The 18,321-nt window shown below is 48.3% G+C and overlaps 1 protein-coding gene and 1 gene segment (V, D, J or C); both read right to left on the reverse strand.

Annotated features, from left to right (window-relative positions):
• The window catches only part of LOC115642209, a 440,558-nt gene that overhangs the window by 202,275 nt on the left and 219,962 nt on the right, over positions 1 to 18,321 (reverse strand). The gene's annotated exons all lie outside the window — the stretch shown is intronic.
• LOC115642322 overlaps positions 1 to 18,321 on the reverse strand; it is a 166,925-nt gene that overhangs the window by 144,137 nt on the left and 4,467 nt on the right. The window contains 6 exon segments of the C gene segment in view: positions 865 to 1,272; positions 3,943 to 4,067; positions 8,587 to 8,919; positions 9,389 to 9,715; positions 10,561 to 10,878; positions 11,509 to 11,823. Coding sequence covers positions 1,264 to 1,272; positions 3,943 to 4,067; positions 8,587 to 8,919; positions 9,389 to 9,715; positions 10,561 to 10,878; positions 11,509 to 11,823 — 1,427 coding nt within the window.

The following is an 18,321-nucleotide window of genomic DNA, read 5'->3' on the forward strand; positions in this document are numbered from 1 at the left end:
TGGTGTTGGCATCAGCTAAGAACCTGAGACAGGTTCTTATCTTATCTTATCCTGCAATGTCAACTCAACATACTGCATCATGTGTTAGTGTTACTACAGAATTTTAAACCACAGTTGCAGAACTCTGTAGTGCTTTGAAAGGATAATTTCCTACAATCACATTGTAATTTTAATTTTGCCCATTTAATGTGTCAGCAATTTTACAAGTATTTACCAACTGTTTTGATGTTGTTCATCTCTCTTCTAGTATCATGATACCTATCGGACCAAACGGAGATAAGACCCTAATGTACTGGGTGCAGATATATGGTCTGGAAAACATGCCTTACGCAGAGAGACTTAGAGAGTCCAGTCTATTTAGCGGACCCTTAGAGAAATTTCAGAGGCAACTGGGTGAAGATCTCTGATCGTAATGGACCCTTTAATCCAGCAGACAAAGGTGTATCAAGATCCAGGGTTGGCAAAAATTCAAAGGAGAAATAAAAGGCAACTTTTTAGCAGTGAGAGAAATTAATCATTGGAACTGCTTCCCAAGGGAGGTGATGGATTCTCCTTCACTTAGAGTCTTTAAATCAAGATGGGATATCTCTTCCTAAAGGTAGGTTCCAGTCCAACCACAAGATATTGGGCACATAGGGTTTTTTACGATAACAGAGTAGAATAATTTCTTCCACTGCATGAATTACTGGGTAAAGTTCTCTGGGCTGTGCTCTTTAAGAGGTCAGGTTAAATAATCTACTGGTCCCTTCTGGGTTTAAACTCTGTGAGCCGTAAGGGCAAAGAAAACAATTATTTGTTACTGTGAAATGCTTTCACGTAATAGTGAGTACCAAGTAGCAGTAAGGATCCACAAGAAAGCTCTTGATGTGTCAACATAATAAATCTCTTTATTTCAACATGAAAAATATGTACAGGATGAGAAGTACAAACGCCTGGGGAAACAACAAGTTGTGCAATTTGATTACATATATCCATTAACGTGCAACTTCTTATGCCAGCAGAGATTGCATTTTGCATAAAGCAGAGATTACCAGGACAGAAAGAAATAAAAAACTGGCCAAACGTGCATTAAAAATGGAGATGAAAGAGCATAAACAATAGACAGAAAGTCCAGTTACATTCAGATGATGTCTGAGAATGTTCCACAGGCAGGTGAACACAACAATTATGCAGGTGACAGAGTGGAGCAAAGTTTGGAACTGTTCTTCAGGAAAATCGCTTTCCGTGGGCTCCTTTGGTTGGAACAATCTTGGGCTGTTGGGTTTATTTAACCTGAAATGGTAAAATTGCCATTATGAAGGACACAAGTCACATTCACTGAATTCCAAAGTCTGCCAGCCTATTCATGTTAAGTAATTAGTTATTTTTCTTGCTATCCCATTAATTTCCTCACAGTGCAGTTCTGTTATATTTTACTGTACTCTATTCTGTTCTGGTTCTTATACTACTCAGCCTGAGTAAGGAGGTCCAGAATCTGGTCCTAGGACCCTTGCTAGAAGAAGATGACAGAAAAACAGAGGTTGAGATTTTTTTCTCGGTGGCTAAGGGATCTGGATACACAGTTCCAAGTCTAAATGACTTCGGGAGATTTGAAAATCTCAGGTGGATGTTTTAAGACCAGTTTTTCATCTAGGCCTCCAAATTTCCACCTCTGCACAAACTCCTGAATTTGCACGTATCAGATGGGACTTGACCTTGCATACTGAGTTGTTGGACAAAGTTTTTCTTTCAAAATTCCACTTGGGCACCTTTGAACATCCTGTTCCTAACCTCTGGAGATCTATGATCCCATCAGTTGTCTGGATGCTGATATATCAATGTCTATGTCGCCAATCAGTTTCACACATACAGAATGGGAAGAGACTGTCTAGGAAGGAATATGGCAGAAAGAGAGCTAGGGGTCATAGTGGACCACAAGCTTAATATGAGTCAACAGTGTGATACTGTTGCCAAAAAAGCAAACGTGATTCTGGGATGCATTAACAGGTGTGTTGTAAACAAGACACGAGAAGTCATTCTTCCGCTTTACTCTGCGCTGGTTAGGCCTCAACTGGAGTATTGTGTCCAGTTCTGGGCACCGCATTTCAAGAAAGATGTGGAGAAATTGGAGAGGGTCTAGAGAAGAGCAACAAGAATGATTAAAGGTCTTGAGAACATGACCTATGAAGGAAGGCTGAAACAATTGGGTTTGTTTAGTCTGGAAAAGAGAAGACTGAGAGGGGACATGATAGCAATTTTCAGGTATCTAAAAAGGTGTCATCAGGAGAAGAGAGAAAACTTGTTCACCTTAGCCTCCAATGATAGAACAAGAAGCAATGGGTTTAAACTGCAGCAAGGGAGATTTAGGTTGGACATTAGGAAAAAGTTCCTAACTGTCAGGGTAGTTAAACACTGGAATAGATTGCCTACGGAAGTTGTGGAATCTCCATCTCTGGAGATATTTAAGAGTAGGTTAGATAAATGTCTATTAGGGATGGTCTAGACAGTATTTGGTCATGAGGGCAGGGGACTGGATTCGATGACCTCTCGAGGTCCCTTCCAGTCCTAGAGTCTATGAGTCTGTGAGTCTATGTCCTATTAGTAATGATTTATGTTATGGTAGTAGGAAAAGGTCTCAACTGAGATCAGGACCCCATTATGTTGGGCACTGTAATAATAGCCATCTCTGCCCTGAAGAGCCTACAGTCTAAATAGACAGGACAGACACCAGAGGGAGGGGAAAGAGTAGCAGAGAGTGGATGTGATTTGCCCAAGGTCAAAGTAGACCCCAGGAGTCTACGGTTCTAGCCCAGTGACCAAAGGTCAGATTTTTAAAGGGATTTAGGCACCAAAATATCTTTGAAAATCTGGCCCCAAGCCGCTACACCATGCTGCCTTCCTAGCCTAGTTGTGGTATCTAAGCACTTCACAAAGATTAGGTTGGACTGGATATTTAAGTGGATACCAAAAATATGCAGAGTTACAGTCAACGTGGATAATAATTTTGAGAGGATATTAAACCACATGCTTCTAGGTTTAAGTTAGTCTCTAACTATTAGAGATCAGGATGAGAGCTCCGTGAGCGACAGAGTCCTGGTCTTCTTTATCAATGAGAAGACCTTCCTTCTTGGCTTTGATGGGAGCTGCAGATTTGCAACTGATGAGATGAACATGGGTTTTGGCACAAGTGTCATCTGTTCACACTGTTTGCTTACATGTACTTGCACTAAGCAACAGATGCCAATTTAAAGGCCAATTTTTTATTCCTCTGTCTTTAGGTTCCCTTGAAAAGACCAGCCTTGGCCAAAACCAACTACCTCTGTCTCTCTCTAGCCTCAGTTAATCCCTCAGTTACATGGTGGTGCATCTGGAGTTTGGCTTTGACAGTGTTTAGCAGAGAAGTCAGCTGGTACCATGTTTAGGACACTGGGTTGGATTCAAGAGTCCTGTCCATGCCAAAGACTCTGTGAGATTTTGAGGAAGTTGCTTTATTGCTCAGTTCTCCATTTGTAAATTGGGGGCAACAATTTTGCCTTCTCTAGAAATAGATGGCAAGCTCTTTGGTGCAAGGGCTGTGGTGTCTCATGTGTGCATGCAGGGCCTATCACAATGAGACTACAGGGACCTAAATAAGAACAACAGTTGATGGCGTTGTCATTGAGGCTGGAATTTTGGACCCCTCTCTTCGCTTTGCCTGCCTGCTGGATTCTCCACCAATTGCAACCAATCTCCTCTCTAATGTACTATTGTGATCTCATTTGGGTCCACTAGGCATTCAACCCAGTGCATCTGCCAGGCTGGGAGTTTGGCGCCTGACTCCTATTAAAAAACAATAGGAATTAGGTGTCTAACTCCCTTAAGCTCCAACCTCAATTTCCAAGCATGTTCCCCTTGATGCATCACAGTCTAGACTAGGGAATTCTCCTCTCCTCCCCCTCCTGCAGCAACAAATCTCCTCTTTACCTTGATCAGTGTCACCGTGGTGCTGTAGAAAAGACTCAGGAGGAAGAGGATGATAAAAGTGGAGGCTGTTGTCCAGAGGTTGTAGAAGTCTTCCTCTTCGGCATCCACGAACCCATCTAGATAAACTTTGGACAACACACACATACACAGGGTCAGGACCAATTAGTGGCATCATCCGGTAGAATCTCTGAGTACTGCTATGAGGAGCACGTTGGGAGGGGAATTGGGTTAGGTGGAGTTTCCAGTAGATAGGTTGGAGGTGTTGGTATCAGGGGAGGTCAAGCCATTTCTGTTCCCTCCCAGAGCAAGTCATCAGCCAGGTTCAATGGAGGGCTTTCCCCTCCCTGTGGAAGATGTAGAGTTGGATTCTCAGCTGGTGTAAATTGGTATTGCTGCATTGTAGAGAGTGGAGATACAGCCAGTTTACACCAGCTGGGGACCTGGCCCATTGACTCCACTTGGGGAGCTCCCAATCTGATTCAATGGTAGTTGGGAGGTTGGACTTGGTAGCTCAACGGCCTAATCCAATGAAGAAACTCCATGGTTCTAAGGGTGAAGAAAGAGACTAAGAGTGGGATTTCCTACATTGCTCAGGGTCTTTTGAAAATCTCTCCCCATGCTTTTAAGAGGCTGTTTCTGAAGTGTCTTTGATGGCTAATATTTTAAGAGGTAGAGGGTTTTGTTTGCACTGAATTCAAGGGTGAGGAGTTGGAGTTGGGGAATGGATAGACAGACCAACAGCAGATGAGTGTGTCTGGCGATAGACAGAAAAACTTAAGACTGGACTTTTCAAAACAACCTGAGGGATTTGGATGCCAGTTTCCTGGGAATCTTTTATTTTTAATTGAGATTTGGGTATCCAAGCCCCTTTGGCTTCTTTGGAAATCTTTGGCTAAATTATTCCATAAAAAATATAGAATTGAAGCATTGAAAGGTGGAGGAGAGAGAGAGAAGGGGATATTTGTGGACCTACATGTCTATATGCATGTTCTCCTCTGACCACAGAATATTACATATGAATATATTTCTACCTATAAATTGCTCAGGACCTGCTCCCTGCAGGCACATCTCTGGGTGTTCTTGGTTGCAAACTGAAAATGGATTATGTTAATTTCTATGCAGAGGGGCTTGTGCAACTTGAAAGCCCTATTCTGAGGGACTATTAAGAGGGACTCAAATGTTTCATAGTCCTTGCGCTGGTCGCCCCTTCACCAGTATGATCATTATTCTGACCAACACTTCTACTTTAAAGGCTGTATGCTCGTACTGCAAATGGAGCATATGGGAGAATGAACAACAGTGAAGAGGAATAGTTGGTGGTAATGACTGAAGAAGACCAAGTCATGAAGGTTTTTGATTCCTGAACTGAGAACCATGGAAAGTAACGATGAATAGACTTCAAAAGTTTTGATGATTCAGATCAGAAGCTTCTCTGAATCTCTTGAGTGAATGGGAAATCTCAGATTTCTGCTCTTTCCTGCTATAGAAATTGGATAAGGGGGAAACGACAAGGGGATCTTGAATGACCATGGATGGTTGAGATCTGGTTTTACGTTTCATACCAAAGAAGGGACTTGCGTGAATGTAAGTTGTATCCAAGATGCAGTGAGGTGTCTTACTGTGACTTTAGCATGAGTAGTTGTGGGACAACTCTTGTTTTGAAAAGACTGCTGAGCCCAGAGTTGGGGGTGGAGGAAATGGAGCTATATTGCAAAGTGAGCTTTCTGAAAAGGTTGGATTTTCATCTGTGACAGATGCTGATGGGTTCATGGCACTTTTTATTTGAGTTGGTCAGAATTTTTTTTCTTAAATCAGTGTAAAAATTTTAATTTGTTTGGATTGAAAGCTGAAATGTTTCGTGCAAAAATGGAACAATTTCAATTTGGAAATGGCACCATGGTGCCTCATCGGAGTTGTAGTTCAGGAGTCTTATTTGTCCATCCTCTTCTAAAGCCCAGGCTCCTTGGTCAGACCACATCTCCCAGCATACTCCACAGTCTTGCCTTTTCTCAAGGAGAGGTAGTGCATCCCAGGAGAAGCATGCTTACTGTGCATTGTGGGACATGAAATCCAGCTGGGGAGCCTGGCCCGGAGAGGAGAATGGGAGCACCTGAACTACAACTCCCATGAGGCACCAAAGAAGCATTTAAGTGTTGAAATATTCTGGATTTAGAACCTTCCGTTTTTGACAAAAAAAATAAATCAAAGTTTGCTGTGGAAAGCAGAAACTTTGTGAAAAATATCATTTGACCTGAAACCCTAAATTTCCACCTAAAGCAATTTAGACAGATTTTTTTCAACCATCCCTACTTTTTACATTTGTATTGACAGGAAGTAGATAATTAAGACGCCCAACAAGAACTCTTTGTTGCCAGCAGAGAGAACTTCCTTGGGCAAGGCCTTCAATTCATGTGAGCCTGGCAGGTACTTTTCTATCTAGCCTTCCTTCCCTAGTGTGTGTCTATTTATCTGCCTATCCGTTAACCCATTGCAAAATCTGTCTCCATACACACCCCATTAGCCACCTAGCTAAATTCTTATATAATGCGATGATGGTACCTATCGCACTAAGAACTGGTCTGACACTCACTGCGTAACAGGAAATATTTTGGGTCACTACTAATCCAGGATGGGATTGGAACCAGTTCATGAAGGAGGAAAAGACCTCATAGCTCATACCCTGATCCTCTTGATCTAGCAAATGTGTGGCTGGATTAAAGCTGGTGCCCATGAAAGAGGAAAGGCCCCATATCCCATCTCCTGCATCCCTGAGCCAGCATCCCCCTGCCCCCCAGGGACTGAATCAGAGCTGGGGTTGGATCAGAGTCAGTACCCCAGAGCCTGAAGGCTCCATATGCCTTTCCTTAGCACCTTTATTCTCTCTTTTACTAAATACTCTTGTGTTTTGAGATTAATATGAATATTGTAGGCAATCTCTGCAAATCCTTCCCTGGATGCCAGTCTCATGACGCTGCCCACCATTGGGTTGTTAACTTGTGTGAGCAGGGTATTTCCCCCCACCTTGGTGGCTGATCTGGGCCAGCTTTGAGAGTGGTTGTTTTTTATTGGTGATCTGTGCTCCTGTCCTCTTAAGAAGTAGACTGAGGGCCTAGTGTACAAAAGGCAGTGGGTGGGGGCCATGATGCCCGGTGGAACACTTTGGAGTCACGAGGCGATAGATGCCATGAATCATACAGGTTTTCAGTGGTGACTAAAACGATTACTGGGTGCGTGCAATGCTTCTTAGGGTTCATCGCGAACAGAGGCAATGCCCCGAAGTATAGAAGCATTGCCACATATGCCCAAAGTCTTTACAAAGCAACTTGAAGGGAAAGGTCTACCAGGCATTGATAAACAAATGCTGATTGTTACATCAGAATGGCCACACTGGGTCAGACCAACGGTCCAGCTAGCCCAGTATCCTGTCTTCTGACAGTAAATTGTGCCGGTATTTGTGCGCATCAGCAAAACACCTCAAAGGGAGATCCCAGTGGGCATGAAAGAATATTGTGATATATTCAACATCATTGCAGTTATGTGTTTTTATGTCCCTGATCTGTTATTTTCTTGGGAGACCAGACATTCAAGAGAAACCACGAGCCTGAAGAACCTTTAGCTGCCAAGATTACCCTGTGGGTTGACCATGAGTGCATCGAATGCCACAAGAACCATATATGAGACCGGAATACTTCTTGTGAGCCTATGTGTTGGACTGTGAGTGTAATGACACTAGAGATTGCATGTGAGACTGAGTATTTCTTGTCACCTTGTGTGATAATCATGAAAGAATTGGATACCAGAGACTCTGCCTGATTCTCAATTACACCACTTTGGCACTGCAAAGTTACCTTAAAGTGGGCAGAAAGAACTCCCTGAGAGCATTTCCTGAGCAAAGGATCCCCCAGGCAGATGGAGAATTGGTGTAAGGGTTCTGCAGAAGTACTAGTCCAGTCCAGTCTGGCTGGAGCTCACTGCTATCAGATGTGTCTATTGTCTGCTTCCCAGGGCCTATAGGAAAGCAGTGAGTATGTTAGAGCAGCCCCAAGGGTGCTCTGAGACCGGGAGAATGCAGGGAACGGAAAGGGAGTTTAAAGCTACTTTGGCCACACTCTCTTCCAAAGTCAATAAGAATCAGCAGGAATTAAGTAACTGAGGATCAAGCTAATTGTGTTCAGGGGCATGAGAGGGAGGTGGAAGATCTGAGATTAGCAAGGAGACGGTTGTGAGAGGGAGTGAGGGCTGGAGAGAGAAAGACAGAAAGAAAGAGATATGAGAACCATGACTGCAGTGCAAACACGAGTGCCCAGTTTCCATTTCATATGGGCAATGAACTCTTGGAAACCCTTCCCCATCTCTGAGGACACATCACTTGGTATTTTCTCCAGAAAAGGACTTAAATAGTTTCCATTTTTTTCCCAAAATTGACTTTATTTCTAACATTTTTTTAAAAATATGCAGCCAACGATTTTCCATTCCAGAAACACCATTATTTTACACACACATAGGAGGGGCCATGTGACCTCTCTCCTTCCAAACAGCAGTCGGAGGAGTGAGAGGCACAGTGAGGGATGGGACGGCACGACGGTTAGTAGCAGGTATTGGTATCGGACAGCACCAGGGAGACATTGACCAAGGTTGGTTTACCGGTGGACTTGTCCACGGTCCTCTGGGTCACCTGCAGGGGCAGCTTCTCATGTCCGACTAAGCAGGTGTAGGTGTTGCCGGTGTTCCACTCCTGTTCACTGATCTGCAGGGTGCTGTAGGCGAAGTACAGCAGCGGCTGGCTGGACTCCTGGATGGGCTGGGTGCTGATGTACTTGGAGGCGTTCAGCTCCTCGCCGTTGCTCAGCCACTTGATGAAGAGGTCAGGGGGGTTGAAACTTTTCACCAGGCAGGTGACGGTGGCAGCTTCGCGGAGGGCCAGCTGCTCAGTGGGAGGAGGGAAGATGTAGACTGATGGAGCGTGGCTGTTGGTTACTGTACAAAGAGAGAGAGAGTTGGAGAACGATTGAACAAGTGACCTCGCTGGACCAAGGGGTCCTTGGATTCACAGCTCCTGGCCCTGGTCTAATGCAGTGGACATGGGTTTCTCTGCCATGGTGGGTTGCATAGACCACTGGCCTACCCGTAGGTGGAAATCCTTGAGGGCTACACGGCCTGAGAGGTGGTGGAGGTGAATTATTAGCTAGAGATACAGACCAAGGGTGGGATTTTCTAAAGTCACCCTAAGGAATTGGACATCGAACTCCAACTAATTTCTAATGGGAGCTGGACACCCAGAGCCCTTAGATAGCATTGCAAAGCTCAGCTTAAAACTGTTAGAGGATGGAGAATTCTTTTCCCTTCTGATGGGTATTTCAACAACCCTCCCCCATGAAATATCTGGTCCCGTGTCAGTAATGACCAGCTGTGAGCACAACCAAGCTGAAGGAAGAGGGTCACCTACCAGGCTGTTTGGTCAAAGTCTTTTTAAGGGGGAAGATGAGCTCTGGATGAGTCACTTCACAGGTGTACTTGTCTCCTCTCTCCCACTCATCCGCGCACACGGAGGTTGTGGCATCCACGCTGAAACGGCCATTGCTCTGCACCTTCTGTTCTCCGATGCTGGTCTTCAGCTCCGTGCCATCCTCTCTCGTCCAGATCACATTGAGCCCCTCCGTGGATTGCATGTTAGTGACCCTGCAGGTCAGTATGGCCGATTTGCGGATGTAAATATCAGCAAAATTAGGCGGGATTAGCTGGGCGCTGATCTCTGGGAAACAGTCTTCAATAACTGGGAGGCAAAGAGAGATGGGTGAGAATTCTCATTCGACTACCAGTGGGCTGTGTCATTTTTAAAATAATTGTGTTGTTCTTAGTGCCTAGAAGATGGCCCTACCCAGAACAGATGGGCATCAACTCAGTGAGTCAGAAGCTTCCCTTAATTTTAATGTTAGGAGGGAGTTTTAATGTGCATGAGGAATTCCTCACTTCCTGCCACAAAGCGCTCTCCAACTTTGCTGTGAGCCTGTTAAACAGCCCCTGCACTCCACCCCAGAGGTGGCTGTATCTCATTGTTGGACAATGGATCCCCTGTGGCTGCATCTCAGATCCCTGTATTAATTGTAGAGGGCTCATCCCATGCCCAGTTGCCCCATTGCTTAATTCATTTCAATTTTTCTTGTGCCAAGTCCAGTTGGCTAATTTATACCGGCTGTTCCTGGCTTGGTACAACATGGACGAGTTTGAAAGCAATAATCTATTGATCTATCTATGGGGTATACATATAGTTCCTATTACCATATCAACTGAGCACCTCACAACATCCCAGTGAGAGGGAAATGCTTTTATCCTGATTGTACTGATGGGGAACTGAGGCCCGAGGCGCTAAGACATGCCCCTAACCACAGTCTCTCATGGGGATCTATGCTGTTCAGAATAATCAAGGATGTTTAGGGGTGCGCTGGGGAGAGTTAAGGCCAGCTGTTTTGAAAACCTTGCCCCAAACATGGGTTTTGAGCATGTGAAAAAACTCTCACCCACTTAGCATGGGGGTTACATGGACACCCCCAAGCAGAGCTGGGGGATGGGTCATGGTCATTCCAGAGAGGGATAGAACCCCTAAAGGTCATGACTTACTTCCACACTCAAAAGACTTGCTAGTGTTCCTTATGTCACTGAAATTCTTGCTCTCCACCTTGCAGCTGTACACACGGTCGTTATTCCAATCTTTCTCCGAGACAGTCAGTTCGCTGATGAGGGTGTAACCATTACGGCCACTGGAGACAGGGGCAACAGTGTGGATTCCAGAGCTGACCTCTACCCCTTCCTTCAGCCACTTCAGGGTAACGGCCTGGTTGCATAAGTTCTTAACGCTGCAGATGATGGTGGAGGTTTTATTGGGCTCCAGGAATTGGTCTCTGGCTGGGGGGCGGATGGTCATACTGGGTTCAGTAGCTGTTAACATGCAAGACAAAAGCAAGGAAGTGGGGATAACAGAATTATCACATGTGAACTTGGCACCCAGAATGCACAATATGCAAAGTCGACAATGTGTGTATGGGGCCTGCAGGGCCCGAGTCTCTTTCTTTACATCTGATGGGCTCTGCTACCAGCCAGTAGCTGAATGGCCTGCAAACCAAACCACCTTCCACTACAGCACAGTGCTCGGTCTGGAAAGGGGGGGGTCCCCTTCATAAGCTCCACCCACAGTCACAAGCTCCACCCCCACAGACCCAAGCATGGAGTTTTTGGTAGAATGGCCAGCCACGAAGGAGCTAACATTGTTGCCATTTAAGTGGTCAACATTAAACACCACAACTGAAAAGAGAACTCAAGAGTCCTTGCTCTCATGTCCTGATCTGACCTACTAGACCCTGCTCCCCTCCCAGAGCTGCGAGAGAACCCAGGAGTCCTGTCCCTAAGGAGCATAGGGATCTTCTCTCTCTCATGTGTATATCTATTAGTGTTTTTCTGATGAGCCTCTCCCCAGAGAACCTAGATACTATAGTCCAAAGGCCTGCAATTATCCACTGGGTAGTGAGTGATTGTGTATATCGTCCAGAAGAAGAGAATGAAACTACTTACTAGGCTGACAAGATTGATGTACTTTGATTGTCTCTTTTCCACTAGGGTATGTGGCTGTGCAATAGAAAACTCCTTGTGCTTCAGAGGCGGTGACCGATAGCTGAGTGGTGGCAATATAGGTCCCAGCTGTATTCAGGACTGAGGGGAATTTCTTGATGCCGTCGGTGATGCTGGTGTTTGTGTTATCTTTCCAGGAGAAATCGATTGTTTCCGGAAGGAAGTCCTTAGCCAAGCAGCCCAGTGCTACAGGATCTTGGCTCTCGTCGGCCCAGCAGGAAGAGACGAGTGGGAAAAGAGATGGGGCAGCTGGGGACGCTGAGGATCAAAACAATGAAAGGATGGGGGTGGGTGGGAGAAGGGCAGAGAAGAGACATGAAAGCACCACCATGGGGCATGTTGCTCAATGTGAGAAAGAGAATTGCTGCTTGGTTAGGGGGAGAAAAAAGCAGGTGTTATCCCACATTCAGATATACATCGCCCTGGGATGAGTCACTCGGAAAGCACAATTCCTGGGGGTGAAGTCCCCACGTTGAAGGTCCTAGCTTCCACTGTGTGCATGTATAACACCTGATGCACCTGAACGTTCATGGACTCCAAGACCAGACAGGACCATTGTGGTCATCTAGTCTGACCTCCTGTCTCACACGAACCTGAGAACTGTCCCAAAATGATTCCCAGAGCAGATCTTACAGAAGAACATCCAAGCTTGATTTAAAAGTTGTCATATATGGCCCCAGGTCCATACTGTATACAGACCCATTGCCCATCACTTTGTATACACAGACATAGGAACCCAGCCCCCTTGTATATATAGCACAGCTCCCCCCTGTATACAAACATAGAACCCCAAGTTCCTTATATATATGGCCCAGTCCTCTTGTATACTTACTCTTATGCATATATGGCCCAGTTCTCATGTGTGTATGGCCCCAGTTCCCTTGACATGCCTCAATCCCCCTTTGCTTGTGAGACTCTAAGGCCTCTCTGGTCCTGCAAGGATGTAGTGATGTTCAACACCAACTTCTCCCCCTCAGTCAAGGGATGGTTCCCAACAGTCATACACTGAATGTCCGTGATCAGTCCCTCTTTCCTGAATTTGTTACTCAGCATCAGCTGAGCCCTAATCAGCAACGTCATTCTCTGCCAACCCACCCAGTGCAAACATCTCTCCCCCCCACTTTCCCATGGTGCACCACTGCTGAAAAAGTGGCATCATTCTGCATTGCCCAAAGGGTCAACCTGGCTGAAAGCCACCTCCTCATATGAATAGCACTGGGAGCAGTGCAGAGCTGAGGCGTGAGCCAGGCTACCCCGTGAAAAGAGCTAAAGATTTGCCGCTCCGTGCTTGCTTTAAAACGTGCAGTAAAAGATGGTCAGTGCAGCACGTTTGGGTGGTACAAATTCCCACCGAGGCCCAGTTGCTTCCAAGAGCCCAAAGCCTTTGGAGAACCTGAGCTCCTGGAGAAACACAAACACGAGTGTGCCCTCCAGCCTAAGCAATGTCTCTGCAGAGCTTTCCTCGCCTCTTTCCTTCCCTTTCCATCTTGCTATTTTTCCCTCTCCCCCACCAGTTTCCCTCCACTCTTGTTCTTCTCACAAAGCAGAAACCTTCGCCAGTTTACACCACTTGGGAATCTGGCCCCGCTGATTCAAATGAAGGGACACCTTGTTTACACCAACTGGGGACGTGGGCCAGAAAATCAATTGTTTCTTGCCTCCTTCACCTTCCTCCTATCACCAAATACTGGCAAAACCAGAACAAAAGCTCAGACTGGGGAAGACCAAGATCTGGCCAAATTCTGAACCGAACCAGCCCCCAGAGCTCTTATACTGGGAGACTTATATTGGTCTGGCAAGGTGGCTGCAGGTAACAACGGACAACCTAGATATGCCCCAAAGCAGCCTGCTACAAAGCCCAGGAATGGTTAAAGGAAGGATGCTCTGTCCCAGCCCAAATGGGACAGATCTCTCTGGGAGAGTTGGTGCCACCCAGGATGTGAACTGATTGTGTCCTGCCAGGGGCTGGCCCAGAATTACTGACGATGGGTACGGGAATGAGAGAAGGCCAAACTCTTCAGACTAAACCCAACAAAGCCAGAGGATTATACAGAACAAAATGGGACTTTGCAACCTTAACAACAGCATGGGCTAGGACAGCTGGTAGCGCGAGGAATCCTCTGTCCCAGCCAATGCTGATACAGACCCAGCTAGGGGGGACCTGGTACCACCGGGAACCAGGACCCTGCTCGCCCAGCCCGGTGCTGATACAGACCCAGCTAGGTGGGATCCGGTAGCACCAGGAACCAGGACCCTGCTCACCCAGCCCGGTGCTAACACAGACCCAGCTAGGGAGGATCCAGTACCACCAGGAACCAGGACCCTGCTCACCCAGCCCGGTGTTGATACAGACCCAGCTAGGGGGGACCTGGTACCACCGGGAACCAGGACCTTGCTCACCCAGCCCGGTGTTGATACAGACCCAGCTAGGGGGGACCTGGTACCACCGGGAACCAGGACCCTGCTCACCCAGCCCGTTGTTGATACAGACCCAGCTAGGAGGGATCCGGTACCACCGGGAACCAGGACCCTGCTCAGCCAGCCCGGTGCTAACACAGACCACCTAGGGAGGATCCGGTACCACCAGGGATTGCGACCCTGCACACCTACCCTGGTGCTGATACAGACCCAGCTAGTGGGGATCCGGTACCACTGGGAACCAGGACCCCCCTCACTAAGTCCAATGCTGAAACAGACACAGCTAGGGGAATCCGGTACCACCAGGAACAGGGACCCTGCTCACCCAGCCTGGTGCTGAAACAAACACAGCTAAGGGGATCCGGTACCACCAGGAACAGGAACCGTGCTCACCCAGCCCGGTGCTGACAAAGTCCCAGCCAAGGGGATCCGGTACCACCGGGGACTAGGACCCTGCTCACCCAGCCCAGTGCTGATATAGACACAGCTAGGGGGATCTGGTTCCCCCAAGGACAAGGATCCTGCTTACCCAGCCCAGTGCTAACACAGACCCAGCTAGGGGGATACGGTACCATTGGGAACCAGGACCCTGCTCACCCAGCCCGGTGCTAACACAGACCCAGCTAGAGGGATACGGTACCTCTGGGGCCCAGGACCCTGCTCACCCAGCCCGGTGCTGATACAGACACAGCTAGGGGGATCTGGTTCCCCCAAGGACAAGGATCCTGCTTACCCAGCCCGGTGCTAACACAGACCCAGCTAGAGAGATCCGGTATTACCGGGAATCAGAACCCTGCTCACCCAGCCCAGTGCTAACACAGATCCAGCTAGGGGGACTGGTGCCACCCGGGACTGGGACCCTGCTCACCCAGCCTGGTACTGATACAGACCCAGCTAGGGGGGATCTGGTAGCACCAGGGACCAGGACCCTGCTCACCCAGCTCAGTGCTTATACAGACCCAGCTAGGGGGAATTCGGTACCATTGGGAACCAGCACCCTGCTCACTCAGCCCGGTGCTGACGCAGACCCAGCTAGGGGGATACGGTACCACCGGGGACCAGGACCCTGCTCACCCTGCTCGGTGCTAACACAGATCCAGCTAGGGGGACTGGTGCTGATACGGACCCCGCTAGGGGGATCCGGTACCACCGGGAACCAGGACCCTGCTCACCCAGCCCAGTGCTGATACGGACCCCGCTAGGGGGATCCGGTACCACCGGGAACCAGGACCCTGCTCACCCAGCCCAGTGCTGATACAGACCCAGCTAGGGGGATCCAGTACTGTCGGCAGGGGCGGCTCCAGGCCCTAGCACTCCACGCATGTGTATAGGGCGGCAAGCTGCCGGGGGCGCTGTATTGGTGCCGTCATGGTGGTAGGCAGGCTGCCTTCGGCTGCATGCCTGCAGAGAGTCTGCTGGTCCCGCAGCTTCGGTGGACCTCCCGCAGGCGGACTCTCCACCAGCAAACTGCCGGAGGCAGCCTGTCTGCCGTACTTGGGGCGGCAAAATGCCTAGAGCCACCCCTGACCACCAGGGAACAGGACCCTGCTCACCCAGCCCGGTGTTAACACAGACCCAGCTAGGGGACGGGAGCCACCAGGGACTAGGACCCTGCTCACCCAGCCCGGTACTGATACAGACCTAGCTAGGAGGGATCTGGTACCACCGGGAACCAGGACCCTGCTCACCCAGCCCAGTGCTGACACAGACCTACCTAGGGGGATCCGGTACCACCGGGGACCAGGACCCTGCTCACCCAGCCTGGTGCTGATACAGACCCAGCTAGGGAGATCCAATACCACTGGGGACCAGGACCCTGCTCACCCAACCCGATGCTGATACAGACCCAGCTAGGGGGATCCGGTACCAATGGGGACCAGGACCCTGCTCACCCTGCCCGGTGCTAACACAGATCCAGCTAGGGGGACTGGTGCCACCTGGGACTGGGACCCTGCTCACCCAGCCCGGTACTGATACAGACCCAGCTAGGGGTGATCTGGTACCACCGGGAACCAGCACTCTGCTCACCCAGCCCGGTGCTGACACAGATCCAGCTAGGGGGGCTCTGGTACCACCAGGAACCAGGACCCTGCTCACCCAGCTTAGTGCTAACACAGACCCAGCTATGGGGGATCCGGTACCACTGGGAACCAGGACCCTGCTCACCCAGCCCGGTGCTAACACAGACCAGCTAGGGGGGATCCAGTACCACCGGGAATCAGGACCCTGCTCACCCAGCCCAGTGCTGACACAGACCCAGCTAGGGGGACTGGTGCCACCTGGGACTGGGACCCTGCTCACCCAGCCCGGTACTGATACAGACCCAGCTAGCGAGGATCCGGTACCACCAGGGACCAGGACCCTGCTCGCCCAGCTCAATGCTTATACCGACCCAGCTAGGGGAGATCCGGTACCATTGGGAACCAGGACCCTGCTCACCCAGCCCAGTGCTGACACAGACCCAGCTAGGGGGATCCAGTACCAATGGGAACCAGGACGCTGCTCACCCAGCCCGGTGCTGATACAGACAGAGCTAGGGGGATCCAGTACCACCGGGGACCAGGACCCTGCTCACCCAGGCTGGTGTTAACACAGACCCAGCTAGGGGGATCCGGTACCACTGGGGACCAGGACGCTGCTCACCCAGGCCGGTGCTGACACAGACCCAGCTAAGGGGATCTGGTACCACTGGGAACCAGGACCCTGCTCACCCAGCCCGGTGCTGATACAGACAGAGCTAGGGGGATCCAGTACCACCGAGGACCAGGACCCTGTTCACCCAGGCCGGTGCTGACACAGACCCAGCTAGGGGGGATCTGGTACCACCTGGAGCCAGGACCCTGCTCACCCAACCCGGTGCTGACACAGACCCAGCTAGGGGGATCCGGTACCACTGGGGACCAGGACCCTGTTCACCCAGCCCAGTACTGATACAGATCCAGCTCGGGGGACTCGGTACCACCGGGGACCAGGACCTGCTCACCCAGCCTGGTGCTCATAGACACAGATGAGGGGATCTGGTACCACTGGGGACCAGGACCCTGCCCAGCATGGTGCTGGTACAGACCCAGCTAGGGGCATCCGGTTCCACCAGGAACCAGGACCCTGGTCATGCAGCCCAGTGCTGACACAGACCCAGCTAGGGGGACTGGTGCCACCGAGGACCAGGACCCTGCTCACCCAGCCCGGTGCTGACACAGACCCAGGTAGTGGGGATCCGGTACCACCAGGCACAAGGACCCTGCTCAGTGAGTCCGGTGCTGACAGAGACCCAACACAAAGGAGCCAGATCGGGGGACCAGTCCGACCTCAATCTATCAGGAACCTTCTATTTAGTGAATTATTCAATTAAATTGTGAATGTAAAAAAGTCTATTAGTTAAATAAGAAATCGTTCCAATTAATCACGTATTTCCACTCAGCCAAGTGGGTAAGAAATTTTCGATTAATAAGGTTACTTAGTATTTAGAATATCCGGCTATGAATCCATGAATCACACCAGGAGTGAATTTGTAATTAAATTTAGGGATACATTCTTTAAACTTTACACTGTGCTAAAACCGGTCAATGAGAGGGAAGAAAAGCATTCAAAGTTGAGGCCAGCTCATTCCTTTCAGTTAAATTCCCAAAAATCTGCCTTTTTTCACCCTCAAGAAAAAGCAAATTACTCCCGAAATTAAAGTATAACCTGCATTTCTAATATCATCCAAGTCAGGAGCTCTAACTCCCTCGTTTTCCTCAAGGAACTGAGTCTGAAATCCCTGATTGCCAAAAGAACTGAAAATAAACCTGACTCTTTACAATAAGCTCAGTTCACAATTCTCTCTGCCTGATTTTACACCACCACAGAATGACGAACACAAAGATATTTACTTGGAAAATAAACTCAGCTAAGCATTGATGCTAACTTCAGCTAAATTCACAATGACCCTTCGCATTTTGGCACACAAGTATTATAAAAAATCATTCATAGAGAAAAGCCACTGCTGTACAGCACTAAAAATTAACATTAACTGTCAGACTCTATCTTATCAAAGAAATCCAGAGTAATTTCTAAAATATACTATTAATAATTCAATAAACTGAGTGTATTACTAAAATTCAATATTAGTTCCGAAATCATATAAATAAATCAAAATTCCAGAGTGATTTATAAATAATTATTGACTGTCCATTTCTTATTAATGAATAATATTTTCTTTTGATCGCTATAGAAGTATTAACTGACAAACTGGATATTAATAAAGTTATATCTACAGCCACCCGGAAATTATTTCTAACAAAATATTCATAAATATGCACCTATAGATGTGGAGGATATAATTGTCTTTCAAAGTAA

This window comes from Gopherus evgoodei, unplaced genomic scaffold (assembly GCF_007399415.2).
Source record: "Gopherus evgoodei ecotype Sinaloan lineage unplaced genomic scaffold, rGopEvg1_v1.p scaffold_39_arrow_ctg1, whole genome shotgun sequence".
Lineage (NCBI taxonomy): Eukaryota > Metazoa > Chordata > Testudines > Testudinidae > Gopherus > Gopherus evgoodei.